Source organism: Vigna unguiculata, chromosome 4, assembly GCF_037176805.1.
Source record: "Vigna unguiculata cultivar grain cowpea cultivar isolate G323 ecotype 2 chromosome 4, ASM3717680v1, whole genome shotgun sequence".
Lineage (NCBI taxonomy): Eukaryota > Viridiplantae > Streptophyta > Magnoliopsida > Fabales > Fabaceae > Vigna > Vigna unguiculata.
The window spans coordinates 46,633,757-46,653,252 of NC_140795.1; the positions used below are offsets into that span (position 1 = coordinate 46,633,757).

General features: G+C 30.4%; 3 protein-coding genes across 4 annotated transcripts; 1 reads left to right on the forward strand and 2 right to left on the reverse strand.

The window, feature by feature from the left end:
• Positions 1-1,191: 1,191 nt before the first annotated feature.
• LOC114180361 (alpha-galactosidase-like) lies at positions 1,192-7,107 on the reverse strand. The gene is made up of 15 exons (XM_028066664.2): positions 6,695-7,107; positions 5,263-5,321; positions 5,112-5,168; positions 4,967-5,001; positions 4,339-4,442; positions 4,184-4,259; positions 4,033-4,091; positions 3,891-3,956; positions 3,646-3,729; positions 3,332-3,396; positions 3,138-3,220; positions 2,957-3,047; positions 2,825-2,874; positions 1,608-1,748; positions 1,192-1,505 (listed from the first exon to the last, which is right to left on the reverse strand). Exons 1-15 carry the CDS (start codon positions 6,919-6,921, stop codon positions 1,419-1,421), a joined length of 1,284 nt encoding a protein of 427 aa, XP_027922465.1. The 5' UTR covers positions 6,922-7,107; the 3' UTR covers positions 1,192-1,418.
• A 5,025-nt stretch (positions 7,108-12,132) lies between these two features.
• On the forward strand, positions 12,133-16,508 carry LOC114182057 (uncharacterized). 2 transcript variants are annotated; one of them, XM_028068806.2, is made up of 7 exons: positions 12,133-12,293; positions 12,410-12,829; positions 13,585-13,704; positions 13,825-13,878; positions 15,040-15,203; positions 15,791-15,973; positions 16,177-16,508. In XM_028068806.2, the coding sequence occupies exons 2-7, from the start codon at positions 12,422-12,424 to the stop codon at positions 16,400-16,402; spliced, it is 1,155 nt and encodes a 384-aa protein (XP_027924607.1). In that variant the 5' UTR covers positions 12,133-12,293; positions 12,410-12,421; the 3' UTR covers positions 16,403-16,508. The 2 variants fall into 2 exon arrangements, with proteins under 2 accessions (XP_027924607.1, XP_027924606.1); XM_028068805.2 differs by having other exon boundaries at positions 12,145-12,316.
• A 137-nt stretch (positions 16,509-16,645) lies between these two features.
• LOC114182058 (putative aquaporin TIP-type alpha) lies at positions 16,646-18,262 on the reverse strand. The gene is made up of 3 exons (XM_028068807.2): positions 17,922-18,262; positions 17,428-17,678; positions 16,646-17,282 (listed from the first exon to the last, which is right to left on the reverse strand). The coding sequence occupies exons 1-3, from the start codon at positions 18,052-18,054 to the stop codon at positions 16,896-16,898; spliced, it is 771 nt and encodes a 256-aa protein (XP_027924608.1). The 5' UTR covers positions 18,055-18,262; the 3' UTR covers positions 16,646-16,895.
• Positions 18,263-19,496: the final 1,234 nt, after the last annotated feature.

A 19,496-nucleotide genomic window follows, 5' to 3' on the forward strand; every position in this document is an offset into this window, starting at 1 on the left:
ATATAAAAAACAAATATTTAAATTTAAAAACATTTCACAGTATCTTTCTTTAACTTACCTAAATATAAAAACATGAAGACACAACTATAATACCAAGAAAATTTCTTTAAATAAACAAGTAAAAGTGATATTTTGAGTTACTCGGAGGAATACTTATGTTATGAGCGTAATCTCTTGCAAAGTTTGGAAATCGAAAAGAATTTTATTTCTTCAAAAAAGTAAGTTCTCTTTTCTTTCTTTATTTTTTTTTTGTCAGAAAAGATCTTTATCATCTAAAATAGTTTCTGAACAAAAACAAACGTTAAGTGCAAAATATTTTAAAAATACAATTCAATGGTCTTAAACTTTGTTTAACTTTTACTAACTAATGTGTATAAACATAATTAATGAGTTAATTATATTTTTAGTCATTTTGAACGTAAAATTAGAATTAGAATTTGTTTATATTTGAAACTTTGATATATTTTTTCTCAAAATTTTAAAATTAATGGGTATAATATTTTTAATTAATTGACAAACATTTTTCTTTACTTTTATGTTGAATTGTGTTTAAGGAATTTGAGCTGCCAAACGGTGAAAAACACCAATCTAAAATATTATTTATTACGTAAAAAAAATTCAACAGTTAAATTAAAAAGATTACATTTATTTTTGTATATAAAGTTTAAAGATCAAACTGTATAAAATTTAAACTATAAATGAATTTCAAATTAAACGCTTAAATCATCATTTACTTAGAAATTATCTCTGATTTTTCCCAAAGGCATCATGCAAAATTGATTTTGCAATATTGGCTTAGACTCATAAGATTTCTTTGCACCAGAATAATTATGCTATATAGTTACTGTACTCAAAGACAAAATAATCAGATGAGCTCAAACATACATAAAATTTTGCCATATTTAGTCTTTAACCAAGACTATAATTTGAACATTGTAGTATAACAAATCTTTTTTACACAAACAGTACAATTTTTAAAAACACACGTCAATGGTGTCGACAAGTTTTTTCCAGTTACAATTACTCATGGCCATAATAAGGTTAACCATGATTGGATGAGAAAAAAATCAGAATAATTTAAATATATCTTCCTTCTCCAAATTTTTGTATATATTTTAAGAACAAAGTTGTAACAGGAACTTCAAATTTTAAAACTTTAGATGAAATGATAGATATTATTTCAACGTGAGCTTGCAAAAAAATATATAACTTGATCTCAATCATAATGTATAATTTAATATTGAAGTCTTGGAGAGATAACAAATAATATGTATTTTTTTTTTTTTTGTATTTTCTACTGATAAATTAATATCCTGTTCATTTCCTTTTCCTTCTGTGGAACACCCAATCATTGTCGGTGCATTTATTTCTCTTGATTTCTGTTTTTACCGTATTTTCTGACTCATGAAGTCAACAACTTATTTAGGAGTCAGGACATACATGTTACAAGCATGAGAATCTAATTCAGCAGATATTTCTTCGGAGACAGATGATTGTGTTGAATGCTGCAAGATTCAAAACAAATAGTAAAATGAATCAAACTATTTTAACTATTTTTAGATGATTTGCTTTGTAAAGAACACAATGAATCAAACTATATAACTCACCTTCCATAAATCTCTTGCATCAACTACAGTTCCTGGTTTCAGGCCAATATCTGACCATGATGCAGTAACTTTTGCTTTGGATGAACTTCTATTCCATAATATCACTGCTAACTTGTTATTACTCAGAGGACCAGCCCAAACCTGCAACACTTGCTTTCACTTAAGAAGTTCTACCAAGTAATTTCACATACAAGAAAAATTAAAATTACTGAAAGAATAATTTGTGTAACTTTCGTAGAATATGTCACTAAAATTTCTGTGACCCCGAAATTAGTAATCTGAAACGAATTTTGTCACTACATTTGGTCACAAACGGAGACACTGGTGGTTTTGATTTTATGTACATATCTATTAGCAGCTACTTTGTTTTTATCTGTTAGAAAAACAAACAAAAAAACTAGGTTGGTGGCAGCATCGAATTATTTGAAAATATTGAATAGGGTGAAGTAAGCATGCCTCATTGATGAACCACGTTATGAGTTATAAGTAATCATGGTTTGAAATGCTTCTATTTGAAGAGAAGTATCAATGTAAATGGGCTTGTATTTGGAGACAAGATTATTGAAAAATCTAAGTATAAGTCTCAGTCTTACATTGAGCAGAGAGATAAAAAAATTGAGCACTTTATAGAAAAGAAAACACATAAACTTATTATTTTAAGGTTTTGAATTGAATCTAATATCAATTTCTTACACGGATTGAGTTCATGTCTTATTATTATTGTGTTTCACGAGTGAATCCTCCTTTGAAAAACTCATTATAAATTACCAGGTTAAATATGTTTTTAGTAGCTTCACTTTCAGTGAAAATTAGAAGTAGTCTCTCTTCGAAATTTTGACTTAATTTACTTCCTCAACCTTAGAAAATGGTGAATTTAGTCATTTTAACCAAATTTTGTTAAGTTTATTTTACGTTTCAAACGCATTTAATGATAATATTTGAGTTGTTTATACCATTTGACACATTTTCGCTTTAGTTGAGAAATGCGTTTGAAATATCAAATAAATTTAATAAAATTTGCTTAAAAGGAATAAATTCATGCATTTCTAAAGATAGGGAAACTAAATTGGTCCAAAGTTTTAAAGAGTGATTCATTTCAGTTTTTACTGAAAGCTGATGAACCAAAAACATATTTAACCCTGAATTAAGATATCAATTTTATCATCAGTTTTAAAGGAAAAGAAACACACTGCACAGGCGAAAGAAAATGAAGTTACCTCCAAATCATTATTACTTTTCACCTTCTTTCCTTGAACTCCAAGCTTGTCTGCAACACCCTAGGATGATTAGTTACAAAAGCATTCCCTTTTTTAAGAAAGGATAAGAATGTTAATTTAGTATTTCCATACCTTGGTTTACTGCAATAACTTCTTCGTTGCTTAGCAAATCTTTTGTGGTGGCATCCAGTGTTCTAATGTCACAACCAATCAATAAAGGAGCCTATATGTACAAAAGAAATGCACTCAATATGCAAAACTACATTATTATATGCAAAAACATAAATCTGATAATTTCCTTGTTTCATGTTACCTTAGCCAGTGCCCATATGCTGAAATGAGCACGATATTCTTCTGTTGTCATGCCTCCATTTCCAATTTCTAGCATGTCAGGGTCTGTAGACAGAACAATGATCATAGTAAATGAAAAGTGTACATATTCATAATTACTAAGCAATCTAAGATTGATTACTATGTACAAAACTAGTGTGAGGTGAAGATTATTACCATTCCATCCTCCTGGTCCAGCATAAGAAGCCCATTTGTCATTCAGATCTGCACGAGATATCATACTGTGGAGGGAGAAAATATATCAGATTTTGATGTGGGAAATGAAAGAAAATAATTCCTTGAAAGTGATGAATGTGATGCAGACAGATATAACTCAATTATCATGGCCTTTTCAATTGGGATGAATGTGATGCAGACATGGACCAGGTTTTAAATTGAGTACTAGATAATGAAACTCCTCAAATTAGATTCATGTTACATTGACATTGAAGATAAATAGATTTGTATAATATGATATCATGCATGCTTACCTATCCCACTTATCTTCAATGTCTCCTGTTGTTCTCCAACTATTTCCCACACTTTTGGCCCAAGTTGCTGGATCTTCTGATCCCCTATGTTTGAGAAACCAATTAATACTTGTGAGTTCTTTGGCTTAGATGAGTAACAGAGTAGAAGAAAAGCCTACACTTTCTTCTAGCAATGTAAACTTCTCAAATGAAGAGTCAAGTTCATCAGAATAATGTTTGTGAAACGTGATCACCAATTTTCTCACCATTCACACAAAGAGAAGAAAATTGGCCTTCCAGTGTCTGACAAAGCTTTACTCATTGGAGGGTACCTGTGTTACAAAATGTATCAATCCCTGAATTCTAGAGGTGTGTTGATTGTTTATGTGTATTGAAGGTCACAAATACCTTTCTTTGGGGCTTATGTTGTTATTCTCACAATTATCATATTTCAAGTAGTCAATCCCCTAAAGTAACATTGAGAGTAGTTCTTAGTAAAATTCAATAGGATAGAGGTTTATGTAAATGCAAAATGACTTTGAAATGAATTGGATGTTACCCAGGAAGCAAATGTTTTTGCATCTTGCTCTTCATGTCCTAGTGATCCAGGCATAGTTTTGCTGCATGTTTGGTTTCTGCAGAGAATTTGTGAGAGATTGAAAAAGGTTGAATAATCATAGAGATGCAAAATTAAGAGTTTAGTTTGTGTTATACCCTGCATCAGAATAGATCCCCAACTTTAAACCTTTTTTATGAACATAATCAGCAAGAGCCTTCATTCCTGAAGGAAATGTTGAGGCTTTTGGAACCAAATTTCCCTGCCACCAATTTGCTTTAGCCAAAATATCATATAAAATGGATATCATACTGTGATATGCAAGTCTAACTTTAATTCTAACTCAATTTTACAAACTCATTTGACCTTATATCGAATTGACGAAGGATCTCCAACACTGAATTAAATATCTATTAGTGATTCGATAAGTTGCTGATAACAGATGAAATAAAAAATCCAACAAACAATAAACTTCACAAATATAGACTTTAAGGTGACTTTGACACTATATTGAGAATTAAAATTTAAATTTACCTCAACTTTATCGAACTGACTCATAATACACTATTTTAATCTTATTATTGACCATGATCTTCAACAAAACACCGAACACCAAGTACCAAAAATTTAAATTCATCATGAACCAACAACAGTCAGTAATTTGAGGCACCTGTGTTCAAATTCAAACTTTGCAATCATCATGAGCAGATTATTAATTAGGAAAACGAATCAAAGTGTCTAATGCAACTTTCTAATTAAAATTATTCAAACTAAATAATATAATACCTGTAAATCTCGATTAAGTTCTCCCCAACAATCATCTAAACATTTGAAAAAGAGTTGCCCATTATTTTCTATTATGAACAGATGAGCCATAATTTTGTACTACTATTAATGGCAATAATAATTTTTCTAATACAAAATGAATTACCTATATTAATATATTGGTAACCGAGAGCAGCAAGGCCAGTTGACACCATAGCATCAGCTGCAAAAATTACAACATATATTAACAAGAATATGTCTAGTATTCTAAATAAAGGTCTAGTAAATTCAAAATTCATGTAGAAATAGTTAAGTACCTGTTTCTCGAATTAAGTCTTCGTTAATGTTGCAGGAAAAGTGGTTCCAGCTATTCCATCTGAATTTTATCATCAGTAATTTGTCACTGTACATTTACTTTCATATATTTGCAAAATTTCATCACTAATGAAATCATAGAAACTCCTTTACCATTTCCTTTCAGTTATATTTTTTATTCATAAATGTATAAAATGTAATCACAATCTAAAATGTTGAATTTCCATGATAAATTCCCATTTCTTGCTGGCTTTATACAGGCTGGGTTTCATAAAAAATAAATAATCTATCAACTAAACATTGTAGAAGTGATTTGGACAAAAATTTTGTCTAAAGTTCAAAATAAGATCATTTAGAAAATCATTAACTTTTTATTGGCCTACCCTAACCATAATAAAAAGTGGTTGGAGGGTCAATTGAAAACTTATGAGTTGAAAGCTCAATCAAAGTAAGAGGGAAGATAGTGGATTAGAACCAAATAATTCTTAGATGGGGACCCTAAAGAAACTTGTGACATATATTTCTATAACATCATGAGTCAATCCTAATTTATATATGTTAATGATTATATACTATATAACTTCTTGGTTGATGATTGTGAAAGCGATTAATAAAGATGAAACAAGAACCTAGGATTTTTTTATTTACAAAAATTAGTATAGGTTAAGAAATTGGTAAAACAAAGAAATACAATAGTAACTCTTCTTCTTAACATTTTGTCCTGTTTGAATCAATAAAGTCACTAAACGTCCTTTTCATTTTGCCAAGTGCCAACTGGTTGGTGAAGCTAAACAACTAATGAAAATTCCACAAACCCCAAACAAGAATCATAATTGAAGGTTAACCAATTACAAGACAAATCATGGCACCACCATGAACATCCCTTGGAGCACTCGCATCATCTTCTTCAACTCATGATTATGCAAGCTGGATGTGGTGGCAGAACTTGACGGTGCGACCATAAATTATTCATTGATATGAATGAAGAATCAGATCATGATAAGACAGAATACTATTTTTATAACTTTTTATTGAAATCTGTGTTTTGAACTTCATACATGGCAGAAAAAATTGTCTCATTTTAAAGACCCTTTAGATATCAGAAGTATTCTCTTCAATTACAATGAATACATAGGAAGAAAAGTAATTCCAATAAGATAAATTTAGATTAATAAAGTAAACTCTGATTTTGATTGAAAATGATATTAAACAAGTTTATAGCTATAAAGTTAAATTTAATTAGTCTTATCCTACAATGATTAGTTAAGTTGAGACATGATGTGAATCAATGTTAGACTTGCAGACACATGTGAAATAGTATTTCAATTATTTGAGCATGTTGGTTAGATGCAAAAGGTAAAGGAGACAGGGTTCACAAAGAAGGAAGAAAACCAGAAAAAGTTTGGTGAGGAAAGTGAAGAAAAAGAAGCTTACCCCATAGGGGGTGTTTGGCCAAGTCCATTCTCAACCAGGTTTCTTCTATGTTGCTCTCTAGACATCATCATCTTCACATTCATCAACCCTCCTTCTCTTGTTCTATTCATCAAACATCTGGCAGATGAAAATCTTGCACCACTCAACAACACAAGGAAGCACAAGGCAAGTTTTCCCATCATGGATAACGTCAATCTCCAACTTGAAGATGAGTATTGAAGTGCCATGTTGTAAAGTATGCACTATATGAACATATAAATGTGTAAAGTTTTTATCTTTATCATATGGGGTGGTATTGAATGTGCCAAAAGCTATTGAAAGGGATTTGAAAGGAAGAAGAAGGAAACGAAACTTGATAAGGTGTAGGAGCTAAGCTACCATGAGTATGGTTCGGTTTATTGAGCAATCTTAGAAGAATAACTTGCAATTTAAAGAGCAATAAGTAGTGGAAGTGATGGTTGGTTCAATGGACCAACTTTGTCTACTTTTCAAAAATAATATTAGCATATTGGAAATATTGATTAATTATTAAAAACAATTTTTTAATAAAATTTAAACTTCAATTATTCATGAGCAATGTAAGTTTTTTGTTTAATGAATTATATCCTAATAAATGGAAGAAAAAAATAAGTGTTTTTAAAATATTGATAAATTAGTCATTTTTTCAAATTACTCTTTAGTTCAAACATGCGGAACACTTAAAAAATTATTTATTTTGCAAACTTTAAAAAAATATATTTATAGATCAAGAACAAACTTTAAAAAATTATTTATTTTGCAAAAATAAAAAACTTATCCAATTCATTTTTAATAAACCTTAATTGAACCGGCCCACTTAACCACTAATCTCAATTTGCTTTGCTGTATTTTTATATGTATTCTCAAAATAGATGAAAACAAGAAATCATATCACTTCGAATTAATTCATTTAAAAGCAAGTTGGTGACAAAATCTGAAAATTCACAAAAAATAATTATCATCGAAGCTTTGTACATTTATACTGTGTCTTACTCTTTACTTTTATATAAAAAAGGATATATCTTTTAACTATTTGGTTACTTTTGTAATATAAGTCATTTTACCTTTTATTAAATTAAATAATTTTATTATGTGGTGAAATACATAATTATACTATCTCTATATTATTATTATTATAATAATAATAATAATAATAATATCATAATAACTTCAACTTACAAATAATCACTTTTTTATATAAATATATTTATTTTTTATATTTTTAAATTTTATTATTTTAGTACAGAAACTCATATTTTTAAGCTACTATAACAATAATTTTAGTGTCGATAAATCCCTGGACCTTTTCATGTCTTGTATGATACAAACGACAGCGAAGTGTTAATTTTGTATATAAAGAATCAAGAAAAATACTAACTTTACAATTGTTGAAGATTTGTATAAACAAAAAATAAATTTTCTTTTGTAAGGTTTGATTAAACTCAACTATAAATATTAACAACGTGTGTTATTTTGGATTGATGCCCTTGACCTCATGCTTTAATTTGATTTTTCTTTTTAAATTTACTATTCAAGTTAAAATTTTATTTGTTAATTTATGGGTTCCATGGTTTATTTATGATTATACTTTGTTTCCTTTAACTTTACATTGAACATATTTTTCCATCATCCTAAGAAACAAATTTTCTTTTATTATATTCTTCATATATTTAATCCCTTCTAAAATTTAGGTTAAAGAGTAAGATATATGATAAAAATTTAATTCAACAAAAGAAATACGATAGGTAAGCTTTTTTTTTTAATTAAATTAGCAAAGCAACAATGAGTTTTTTTCAATTTAGCTCAAGACAATAATAAATAAACTGACAAAAATGGTTAATTTTACTAAGGTGAAAGAATTAAACTTAACTTGTATAACTATTAAAATATTTTTTTGATAATGAAAATACAAAAGTTAAACTTAACTTTTACAACTATTAAAATATTTCTTTCGATGACGAAAATACAAAAAATAAACTTAGTATTTATATAGATTTTATTATGTTTTCCTAAAAATATAATTTGATAAAAGTAATAAATTCATTTTAAAAAAGAAAAACAATACATTAATATTAACACACCAACCAAAAAATACGAAGTATTCAAACTTTTTATATAAATAAAAAAAAATCGATATAGGAAGTTACATTTTAAATGTCATTTTCTATAGAGATATCATACATAATTACTAGAGTTTTAGATCCTTCACCCAAAAACACTTTTAAATAATAATTTATTTTAGTGATTAAAAATAATTAATTATTATAGTGACCAAATTATATATCAACTTATAAATTAATAATGATCTATAACTAAAATAATTTTTATTATGAAATAAAAATTATAATTAATTTATAAATTGGTAATTAACAAAATTTATATTATGAATTGATATTCAAATTGGTCACTAATATCAACTAAAAGGTTTTAACTATTAAAGAAATTGGTCAACTCTAATTAAAAAATTAGTTTCTAAATATATTTTTTAACATTATTTAAAATTTTTCTTATAGTATTTTAAACTGTTAGTTTTATTTATTTTCTTCTGTGGATAGATGATATTCATTTATACAATTTCTAAAGAGACATGCTATAAAACATTAAATATACAAATGTTTGATAAATTCATATATAAAGAAAAAAAATAGAGTACGCAATACTAACAAAATATATGTGTGTAGAAAAGTTCACAGGTTATCATAGATATTTATTAAAAACATATAAAACATCATATGTTGAATTATCGATATATATGTTTACATATTTTCAAAATAATATACATATTTGAAAAGATATTATTTATTTTAGTTTAACAAGTGAGATGTCTATTTTAGATATTTTAGATGTTTATAATATAAATTTATTAGAGAGTAAAATTTTTTAAAAACAGTAAATTACACTACAAGAAAATAATGTATTATTGGTAGAAATAACTCATCAATAATAATAAAATTTGTTGGTAGTTTGTCTGATAAATGTTACTGATGATCAATAAATTCTTTAGTAATTACTGACAATCTCAAATTCATCAATAATTATCGATGAATTTTGATCGCTGATAAAATCCGCAATATTGTCTTCTTTTTCTCCTTTCATTTTTCTTTTTTTCCCTCTTCTTCTTCCTCCTTTCCTTTCCTCTCCTCCTCCTCCTACTCCATCGTCACTATCGCCTAGTCCGTCGTTATCACCTCCTCTTCCTCCTTCTCTTTTTCTTCTTCTACCTCGTCGAAGTTCAACTGTCATCATCATTGTACCTCCTTTTCCTCTTCTCTTTCTCCTCATTATTTTTCTATTATTATTATCTCCCATCTTTTCTTAATATACAAAAAAATGTCATCAAACTTGATGAAAAATTTAATGTTCATTTTATCAATGAATATATCCATTGTTAATAGGAATCACAAATTATTGACAAAATTTATCAACATAATTAACCATAGAATACAATATCGACGAAATTTATTGACAAATCTTATCAATGAACTTTACAGACAAATTTATTATCGATGAAAATATTTGCTAATAATTTAAATCATAAAGAGTTAAATATGTTTTTGGTTCCTTAAGTTTTAGTGAAAATTAAAATTAGTCCATCTTCTAAATTGTGACCTAATTTAGTACCTTCATTCTAGAAATGAGTGAATTTAGTCATTTTAACCAAATATTGTTAAGTTTATTTGATGTTCCAAACATGTTTCATGATAGCATTTGAAACATTTACACCGTTTGACACTTTTTCACTTCAATATTAGTTGAAATGTTAGTTGAGAAACACATTCAAAACGTTCAATAAACTTACCAAAATTGGCTAACAAGACTAAATTCACACATTTTAAAAGGTTGAAAGTCTAAATTGGATCAAAGTTTTGAAGATTAACTAATTTAAATTTTCACTAAAATTTAAAGGACCAAAAACACATTTAATCCAATTATAAAATTTCTCAACAAATTTGGATTTATTGACAAATTTATTTTCAACATAAAATAAAGATAAAACAATAAAATTTTAGCAATGGGGGAACGAGAATAATTTAAGGTTAGGCATAGCACAATAATTACATTTTCATTAGCCAATCTAAAAGTGATAGAGAATCTATAATCACGAAATATATAAAATTATTTACTAAAATAAAGTTTTAACGAACACAATAAATTAAAAAATCTTTTTACATTCATTTCCACCAATCTTGTCCAAGACATAATTTTATATATATATATATATATATATATATAAAATTAGAAATTATGTGAATTGGTGGAAAACAAAAGCCTTAAATTGTTGTTGTTGGGCCACAAATTCTCACGCTCAATTAATAAATGACATTTACTTCCTGCACCCAATCTATTTTTTCCTACACCCATATTTTTTGAAAATAACCATTTTACACTTTTAAAAATGACTTTTCAGAACAGGACTTCTGGAATTTTTGAAATAATATTTTTAGAACCAAATTTTAAGAATAGAATTTTTGGAATGATATTTTTGAAACGAAAATTTCAAAATAAAATTTTCAAAATGTATGAAATATATTTTGGAACACGTTTTTTGGAATATATTTCAAGAAAAAACTTTCCGAAATGCATATTATAACCTTTCAAAATGAATTTTCCAGAATCTCCAACATGAAATATATTTCGGAAAAAGCTTTTCAAAATACAAGAAATATTTTTCAAAAACAACAAATGTGTGGTTTTCTCTTTGCATGCCCTAACATTTTGGTCACCTCTATTTATATCCGAATAAGCTTTCCAAAAGTATAGTTTTAACATTATCAAAAGTTCATTCTAAATTTAATTGGAGGTACACACAATTTATAGGATATGAAAAGAAAACCCTAAACTTGGCCTTCATTTGAGTTCCGAATCATACCTCAACGTAGTTTAATTTCTTGCCAACTTTTTATAATGAATTATAAAATATAAAACTTCATAGATATTACAAACATTGTATGACTGTGTTGGAAAGGTGAAGTTTAGGTCCTTTGTTAGTTTTAAACTTTGTCGTTGACTCTCTAGGGTTACAAAATGTTAGCTCTTTTTAATATCGTACAATATGCATTTTTCTGGATTCATAGAGAAAAATCAGATATAAGCAAAAGATAGTAATTTTATTACAATTAAATATTTTTGTAAATTTCCAGAGGCAGAAATTCTGAGAATTTCCTGAATTGATTGATAAGAAAAGAAGAAAGTTGCAATCTTTGTTCATGAAAGTTTAGATAGGAAAAGATGCCTAATCCTAAAAAAAATGAGAATCAAAAGAATCAAGAGATGATCTCACAAAAAAAATATCTATAAAAGGTTTTTTCTTCAAAGAATCAAGATTAATTAATCGGTTAAAATTAAATAAATGGATTAGTAATAACACTTAACATGTACAACAACTTTAAACAGAATATAAGAAAAAAAGGGTAGCTTTTAGAAAATTCCTTCCGGGAAAAGGTAGTGTACACCGACATTAATCTAGTCCAATGAAAGTAAGAAATATCCTAAATAATCACTTCATACACCTGGCTATCAATTCATCATCAAATTGATTTCCCACCCTTTTGTGAGATTCGCATGATCTTTTGGATTTTGGGTATTTTGTTCGATGTTTCCTATGTAATTCTTTGTATTCCAAATTTAATCTTGACTTTTCTATTCTGAGCTAATTGACGCACTACCCTTTTTTTTTTTCTTCATTTTTTTGGTCAGCTTTTTGTGCCTATGGTGGTGAGCTTTAACCCTTCATGTCTCACCCTCTTTCACAATCCTCACCACACTGCATATTTCTCTAAACAAGCGAGAGTTAGGTGCAGTTATGGGAAACACATGAAAAGGGGTGGCCTTGGAAGGCCTCCGATAGTGCCTTCAGTTTTGGGGAACAGTAACAGTGAAGGGGTGAGTGTGTTTGTGGTGTCTGACTTGCACACTGACTATGCTGAGAATTTGAAGTGGGTAGAGTGCTTATCTAATGTGAAGCGCAGGAAAGATGTGCTTCTTGTGGCCGGTGATGTGGCTGAGACATATTCCACGTTTGTTGTGACAATGTCTCTTTTGAAAGAGAGGTTTGAACATGTCTTCTATGTTCCCGGAAACCATGATCTTTGGTGCCGCCGTGATGGACAGAATTATGTAAGGTCGTTGTGCTTTGATTTCGAGGTTCAAGTTTGTGCATTATGTGTGATGTTTGATTTACACTCGTATTTGTTACAGATGAAAATTATTCTATGCCTCTATCTGACTAACTACTGAGATTTTTGGGATGAATACTGGTTTTAATTGTCAGGCAAGGATGGTTGGTTCTTGATGCTATTTATGACATTATTTACTTTGAATGTGCGATCTTTTTTCTCATGGTTCATGACTATGCTTATAATTTGAGACACCATGGAGATATGTTACTTGCTTCTGGAGAAAACTGTGCCATAATTCTTAAGGGACTAGTTTGTTTGCCAATGCCATCTTAATTAGCTATGCAACTATTATTTGAAAGTAGATGCTTTTACTTTGACTTTGTTAAATATTATGTATTATGAATTGTAGCTTCTTTGTTAAATTTGCTTTTGGCCATGCTTTAGTCTAAACAATGAGCTGTTATCCTTATACTTGATCGATGAATGAACCATAACATTCCTGCGGTCTAAATATCTGAATATGAGTTCTAGATTAGTGACTTTTGTTTTTCTACTCTGTGTCGGTCGATTGTAGTTTCCCTTTGAGCTTTCCACACCAAAATCTAAACAAATAATGGGAAAGATTTGTTACTTTGTTTTGGAATGTCATTCTATTTATTCCATGAACATTATTTCAGGGGTTGTTTATACGTGTTGAATCCTTCTTTTTGTAATAGTTTTAGTATGATGAAGTTCATACTATTTTTTTTCCAGGTTGATTCTCTCGAAAAGCTGAATAAATTGCTTGATGCATGTAAGAGAATTGGAGTGGAGACAAACCCAATGGTTATAGATGAAATAGGAATCATTCCTTTGTTCTCTTGGTACCATGAGGTGATTACTTATATAGTGACATTTTTTTAGCTCCTCAATCTTATATACCATGTGCCGGACTGGATCCAAAGTGTTCCTCACTGACAATTTATTTAAATGCCGAACCTGTTTCGCTGACAGAGCTTTGACAAAGAGAAGGACATAACAGGCTTTCGCATCCCGTCTTTGGAGATGGTGACTATTCTCCTTAACTCCTAGTAAGCCATTTGAAAAAATTTTGTTGATGGTCTGATCATGCGCTTGATTTCCTACAGTGCTTGATTGAGAAGGACTATCTGCATAATTGATATGAGGCCAATTTCTGTCTTGTGTGATAAACATGAATGTGATTTTGACTATATGGATATGGTTTTACTAGTGAACAAAATATAATATAATCACGATCCCTGAAATTGTTCCCTGGTGTTGAAATACCATGCTTGTGATGGTTTTGTAATTATTGTGTAAATATGTTGGAAAATTTCTTTCTCATCACCTGTCTCAATTCTTGGATTGTTGTTTATATATTTGTTGGACAATTTCACTTAAGCCAATCGGTTGAGCTGAAATATATCAGTCATGTTAAAGTCATCAAATTAAGAAGATTAGCTAGTTGGTAGAATCTAAGTCAATGCACTATTCACTCTTTTGGTAAGATGGAGCACAAAATCAGAGGATCGCACCTGGAAGATATCTCTCAACAGTTTTGTGAGAGCTTAATTACGCTAGATTGATGATATATATCCAAGATAATGTAGGTTGGTTATTCTAATGCAAGCTTCATGCAAAGTTGTTAGAGATGTAAAATCAATCTTAAACCTTCACCTAAAAGATCTAGCTTTTGAGAGTTGGTCCTTGACTTGTTATCATTGCTTCTATAATTAAGTGGTCAGTAGTTTGATTCTTGCCGCTACCCTTCTTTAAAAACAAGACTTGCATTTCAGAATATGTTAAAATTGACCGTGCTTTGTTTTCATTTAGTACTTTTTTTAGATGTTGTTATTCACAGTGGGGAGTAATAAGTTGTAAAAAATGATAGATAGTGCTGTTGTTTTTTTTTTTTTTTGGTATTAGGGATGCTAACAATTTGGCTTTAATGAAATGAATGGAACTAACTGTGTTAAAAGTGTCACCCTAATACACGGCTTAGTTCCCGACATATATAACTAGGAAAATTATTTTTTACAGTTCCTTGTGCCTGCTTTGGGGCAAGGTTAGGTGCTCAGATTATGGTAGGAACATTCTTCTTGAATAGCATTTTTGTATTCAAGTATGTCTATTGCTATGGTTTTGTTCTAACTTTCAAGTAATTCTCAATATGATAGATATTGATGGCAATCTGTACCCTTTTTTTAGGCATGTAAAGACTTCTATGCGTGCAAGTGGCCAGAGGGCCTTTCAAGTGGAGATATGTCCCTCGCTTTACATTTTGATGCCATGAATGATAAACAAACGGAACTGATAAAGGACGTTCAGATGACTTGTGATCACATCATTACCTTTTCCCACTTTGTTCCCAGGTGGTTAAATCTATCATTTAAATTTCAGCTTTATTGATCTGGTTTACTCATTTGTTTCTATGCATGTATGATGTGCTGTTTGAACTGACATTGTCTGACAATTAATCATGTTCTGAAAATGATGCAGTGGTCCTTTACTCCTTTACTGTTCTTTCCTAATTATCTTGTGGCACTGTGGTGGTTAATTGACAACCTGAAAAACTTTAATTAATCCCCTTTTGTAGTTTTTTTTTTCAATATAGAACTTAGGTTTTCCGGAGAAATTGATTAGTGTTCATAGATTTATCACACATGATCTGATTAAACGATACTGCTTATTGTGTTGAACAATTTAAATGATTGATTGACTTGGAAATTTTGTAGCAGTTACTTAGTCCATGGTGTTATTTGATCTTTTTCTTGACTGCAGCTAACTATTATATGCTTTACATAATTCCTCATAAACACCAACATGAGTGATATTAGTTTAACATACCCGTCTCTTGGTGGATGAGGAGCAGCTTCTTAAACAATAACACTTTTGTGATTGTGTTACTTCAAAAGCTGAGTATATTGATTTATTGTGGTAATGGTTGCACGTTTCACAGGCAGGAACTTTGTCCAGAGAAGAGGATGTTATTCTATCCCAAGCTTCCAAAGATAATTGGTTCAGACTCTCTTGAAGATAGAATAAGATCCATACATGGGGCTGAGGGAAGGAAGCATGCGTCTTCTTGTCATGTGTTCGGTCATACTCACTTCTGCTGGGATGCTGTTCTTGATGGTATCAGGTGTGTTTTGTGTTAGTAGTAGTATTTTGTCTTTAAATTACCATCTGTCCTTTATTTTTTTGTGGTTTAGAAACGAAATCAAAGTAGAACAAGAGGAAGAACCAAAAATGTGTTTTAGCCTAATATTTTTTACTTATAAGTATTGATTGAAGTGGAGATGAGTAAACTTGCTGTGTTGCTAAATGGTTTTGACACAATTACAGGTATGTTCAGGCACCCTTAGCTTATCCAAGGGAAAGGAAGAGAAGAATGAATGGAGGTGAAAATTGGCTACCGTTTTGCCTTTATGCTGAAAACAAATTTGCTGATAGACTCAACCCTTGCTTTTGGTCTGATTATTACTCTGCAAACCCCAGGACACCTCATAATACTGAACTTGCCCCTTGGGTTGCCAGATTTTATAAGCAAACAGAAAGCATAGATGTATAGTTTTCACTACTGACTTTAGTAAGCTGGATATATCTGTGGATTAGATATCTCTTTTGTATTGTTTTTATTGGATTAAATCAATAAACAAGTCCTTTGCTAGGTGAAAGTTGCTCTAACACAAGCCAAAATCTTGAATGGTTCCACTGTTATCTTTTGCAATCCTTTTATTAGTATTATTAGTTACTTTTAGAATAATAGTAATCTACGTGCAAGACTGATATAATCTGATGCAGCATCCCTACATACATAGCATAAGGTTTCGCACATTTTATTCAATGTGTACAAGACAAAATACAACAGCTACACACTCAACTAGGTTTTGGAAGTTGTGACCCCAAAACAAGAAAATAAACATGCACATGCAGAAGCCTAGAACCACTCAAGTAGAAGGTTGGCTGAAAAAACACAGGAAAACACAAGCATACTATTATATTTAGATGACCAAAAGCAAAACACAGTTTTGATGCATAAATGCAACAACTGGTAGAAGCAACTAGTAATCTTCAGAAGCCAAGGGTTGGTGGTGGTGTGGGGGTGGTTCAATTGGGATCACAGCATATTCATACACCAGTGCAGCCAGTGCAGCCCCAATCAATGGACCCACCCAGAAGATCCAGTGCTGGTGCCATCTCCAGCCCACTAGGGAAGGTCCAAAAGCCAGAGCAGGGTTCATGCAGGCTCCATCAAATGGCCCACCAACAAGGATGTTTGCCCCAACAATGAGCCCAATTGCCAAGGGTGCTATATTGCTAACAGCACCCCTTTTGGGATCTATTGCAGTAGCATATACAGTATACATCAGCCCAAATGTCATCACAATCTCAAGTATAAACATGTGTCCCACTCCAACACCTGGTGCCACGTGGAACCCTGATGGCCTCTACAACAAGCAACCACAGACATATCAGTTTCAGTTAAAAATCCAATTTTTATCATGTCACTCTTAAAATAAAAATCTGCAGTAACATCGCTCTATACATCATCCTTGATGTATACAAGTTATTTTGTAAGAGAAAATAGTGTACCATGTTATTAGTGACAAGCCTGAGCACAAGAGCAGCCACTATAGAACCAAGAAGTTGAGCAACCCAGTAGTATACTGCACGAACAACAGAGATTCTCCCCCCAATGAGAGCACCGAATGTCACAGCTGGGTTGACATGGCCACCTGATACATGCATGCTAGCAGATACAGCAGCAAATAGAGCAAATGCATGGGCAAGTGCAAGTGCTAACAGTTCACCGGCTGAGAAAGCTGAATCCTGGTAAATCTTAACTGCAACAAAGAGAAGTCACACAAATCACCTCCACAACCACACAATAAAAAACCAGCATATAAATTGTGTGTATGTGTGTTCTTATCATTCATGTATTAGGTAATCCAAGGTTAAGTAGCACCTTTAACTAAGCTGAAAAGGTTTCAGCTAAGGAAGATTGGATTATGTCATGTAAACATACAATAAACCATTCAAAAGCAGTGTATGCCAAGTATGAACCAAGATTTGGAATATGTACAAACCCAAAGCAAGGCCAGAGCCTTCTCCAGCAAAGACAAAGATGAAAGTGGAGGCAAATTCAGCCAAAGTGGCCCTCATGGAGTCAGGATGAGTGGCCTCATCAGCCCTTCCAAAAGCATATCTGCGGGTTGCCATCAGAAAGTTAAGTTCACTCTTGCAGAACTCCTTAGGACTACCAACTAAGGTTGTCACACACCTAGCCTTTCAAGATCAAAGATCCTTGGCCAGCTGAGACTATATTATTCGTTTTTCAGAAAAGGGTTTTCTCTTTGCAGAATGGAGATTTGGAGGGTGAGTATGGTGGAGCCGAAAAGAGTGCCCTTCTTGCATGTATGAAAAAGGTGGAGTGATTGTGCTTATAAGGGGAAACTCAGAGTAGAACTTAGTCGAGAGACACCTAGGTATGTGAAATGCTACATGGTTTACACGTAGGTTTATTTGTATGTGTTGGCCGCTTCTTACAATTTGAGTCATTCTTTATTTGCTACACATATCTACATCAATGTGATGCAGGGTTACGTCAATCCCATTTTCTGAACAGGACAAAAACCAAAGTGCAGCCACCAGCTAAGCCTTGCGGTTGCGGTTTCAGAGGTTTGGCTGACTCGTGTTTTGAAGTGTGTGATTTTTTTATTTTTATTTTTCACAAAATCCTACCTACATAAGGAAATATCATATCAACTTCATTAACCTCATTGGAGATAAAATTAATTTTTAATACATGAGTATAAATTTTATCTTATAAGTTGATTTTGTTAGATTGAGATTTATGTTTAAAAGTTTCATTTTTAGTATAATATCAAAATTATGGATATTTGACTTTATCCTAATGCGAGATTTTGTTGTTTGTTGTATTTATTATTCCATTCATTATCGAGTTGTTATTGTACCAACTACTAATGTTTAATTTCTTATACAAGATGTATATATCTCAACGAAGGTGTGTTTAAAGTTATCTTGTACGGTTCCCTACTTAAATGTTATCACATAATATTTTGTAACAAGAGATCATGATAACGATATCTCCATAAAAGATTTATTCTATTTAGTAAGGTATCAAAGTCATAGGTTTGAATTTATCTTAATATTTGTTGGGTTTATTATTCTACCCGCTATTAAGCTAAATCACTCATTAATATCTAGTCTAATCCTCCGTAAGATATGTATATACCTCAACATGAGGAGGTTGTGTTTAAAGTTATCTTGTCCTATTTTCCTACTTAAATGTCATCATATAATATTTCGTTACAAAGAGATCATAATGACACCATCTCCTTCAAGGATTTATTTTATTTAATGAAAATTATTTTTAAATTTAATTAAAATTATATAATTACAAATTATAAAAATAAAATAAGATATAAAATTAAAAGTTATGAATTATAATTTAATAATTTTGTAATTCATAATTTAAATGGTATAATTTCATAGTTTTATATTTTCATGATTTCGTAATTTCATAATTTTACAAATTTATAATCTTATAATTTTATAATTTATAATTCGTATTATATAGTTATATATTTTATCATTTTATCGTTTTTTATTTTAATTTTTTATAATTATAATTTAATTTA

Excerpts from the sequence above, each read along its gene's own strand:
- LOC114182057 (XM_028068805.2), top strand. The coding sequence starts at position 12,275 with ATGATCTTTTGGATTTTGGGTATTTTGTTCGATGTTTCCTAT. Across the intron at positions 12,317-12,409 it reads TTTTGTTCGATGTTTCCTAT|CTTTTTGTGCCTATGGTGGT; the intron begins GTAATTCTTTGT and ends TTTTTTGGTCAG. Across the intron at positions 15,204-15,790 it reads TTTTCCCACTTTGTTCCCAG|GCAGGAACTTTGTCCAGAGA; the intron begins GTGGTTAAATCT and ends CACGTTTCACAG.
- LOC114180361 (XM_028066664.2), bottom strand. The coding sequence starts at position 6,921 with ATGGCACTTCAATACTCATCTTCAAGTTGGAGATTGACGTTATCCATG. Across the intron at positions 5,169-5,262 it reads AGACTTAATTCGAGAAACAG|CTGATGCTATGGTGTCAACT; the intron begins GTACTTAACTAT and ends TAATTTTTGCAG. Across the intron at positions 5,002-5,111 it reads TTACCAATATATTAATATAG|ATGATTGTTGGGGAGAACTT; the intron begins GTAATTCATTTT and ends TCAAATGTTTAG.
- LOC114182058 (XM_028068807.2), bottom strand. The coding sequence starts at position 18,054 with ATGGCAACCCGCAGATATGCTTTTGGAAGGGCTGATGAGGCCACTCAT. Across the intron at positions 17,679-17,921 it reads AGGCTCTGGCCTTGCTTTGG|TTAAGATTTACCAGGATTCA; the intron begins GTTTGTACATAT and ends TCTTTGTTGCAG. Across the intron at positions 17,283-17,427 it reads GGCTTGTCACTAATAACATG|AGGCCATCAGGGTTCCACGT; the intron begins GTACACTATTTT and ends TGCTTGTTGTAG.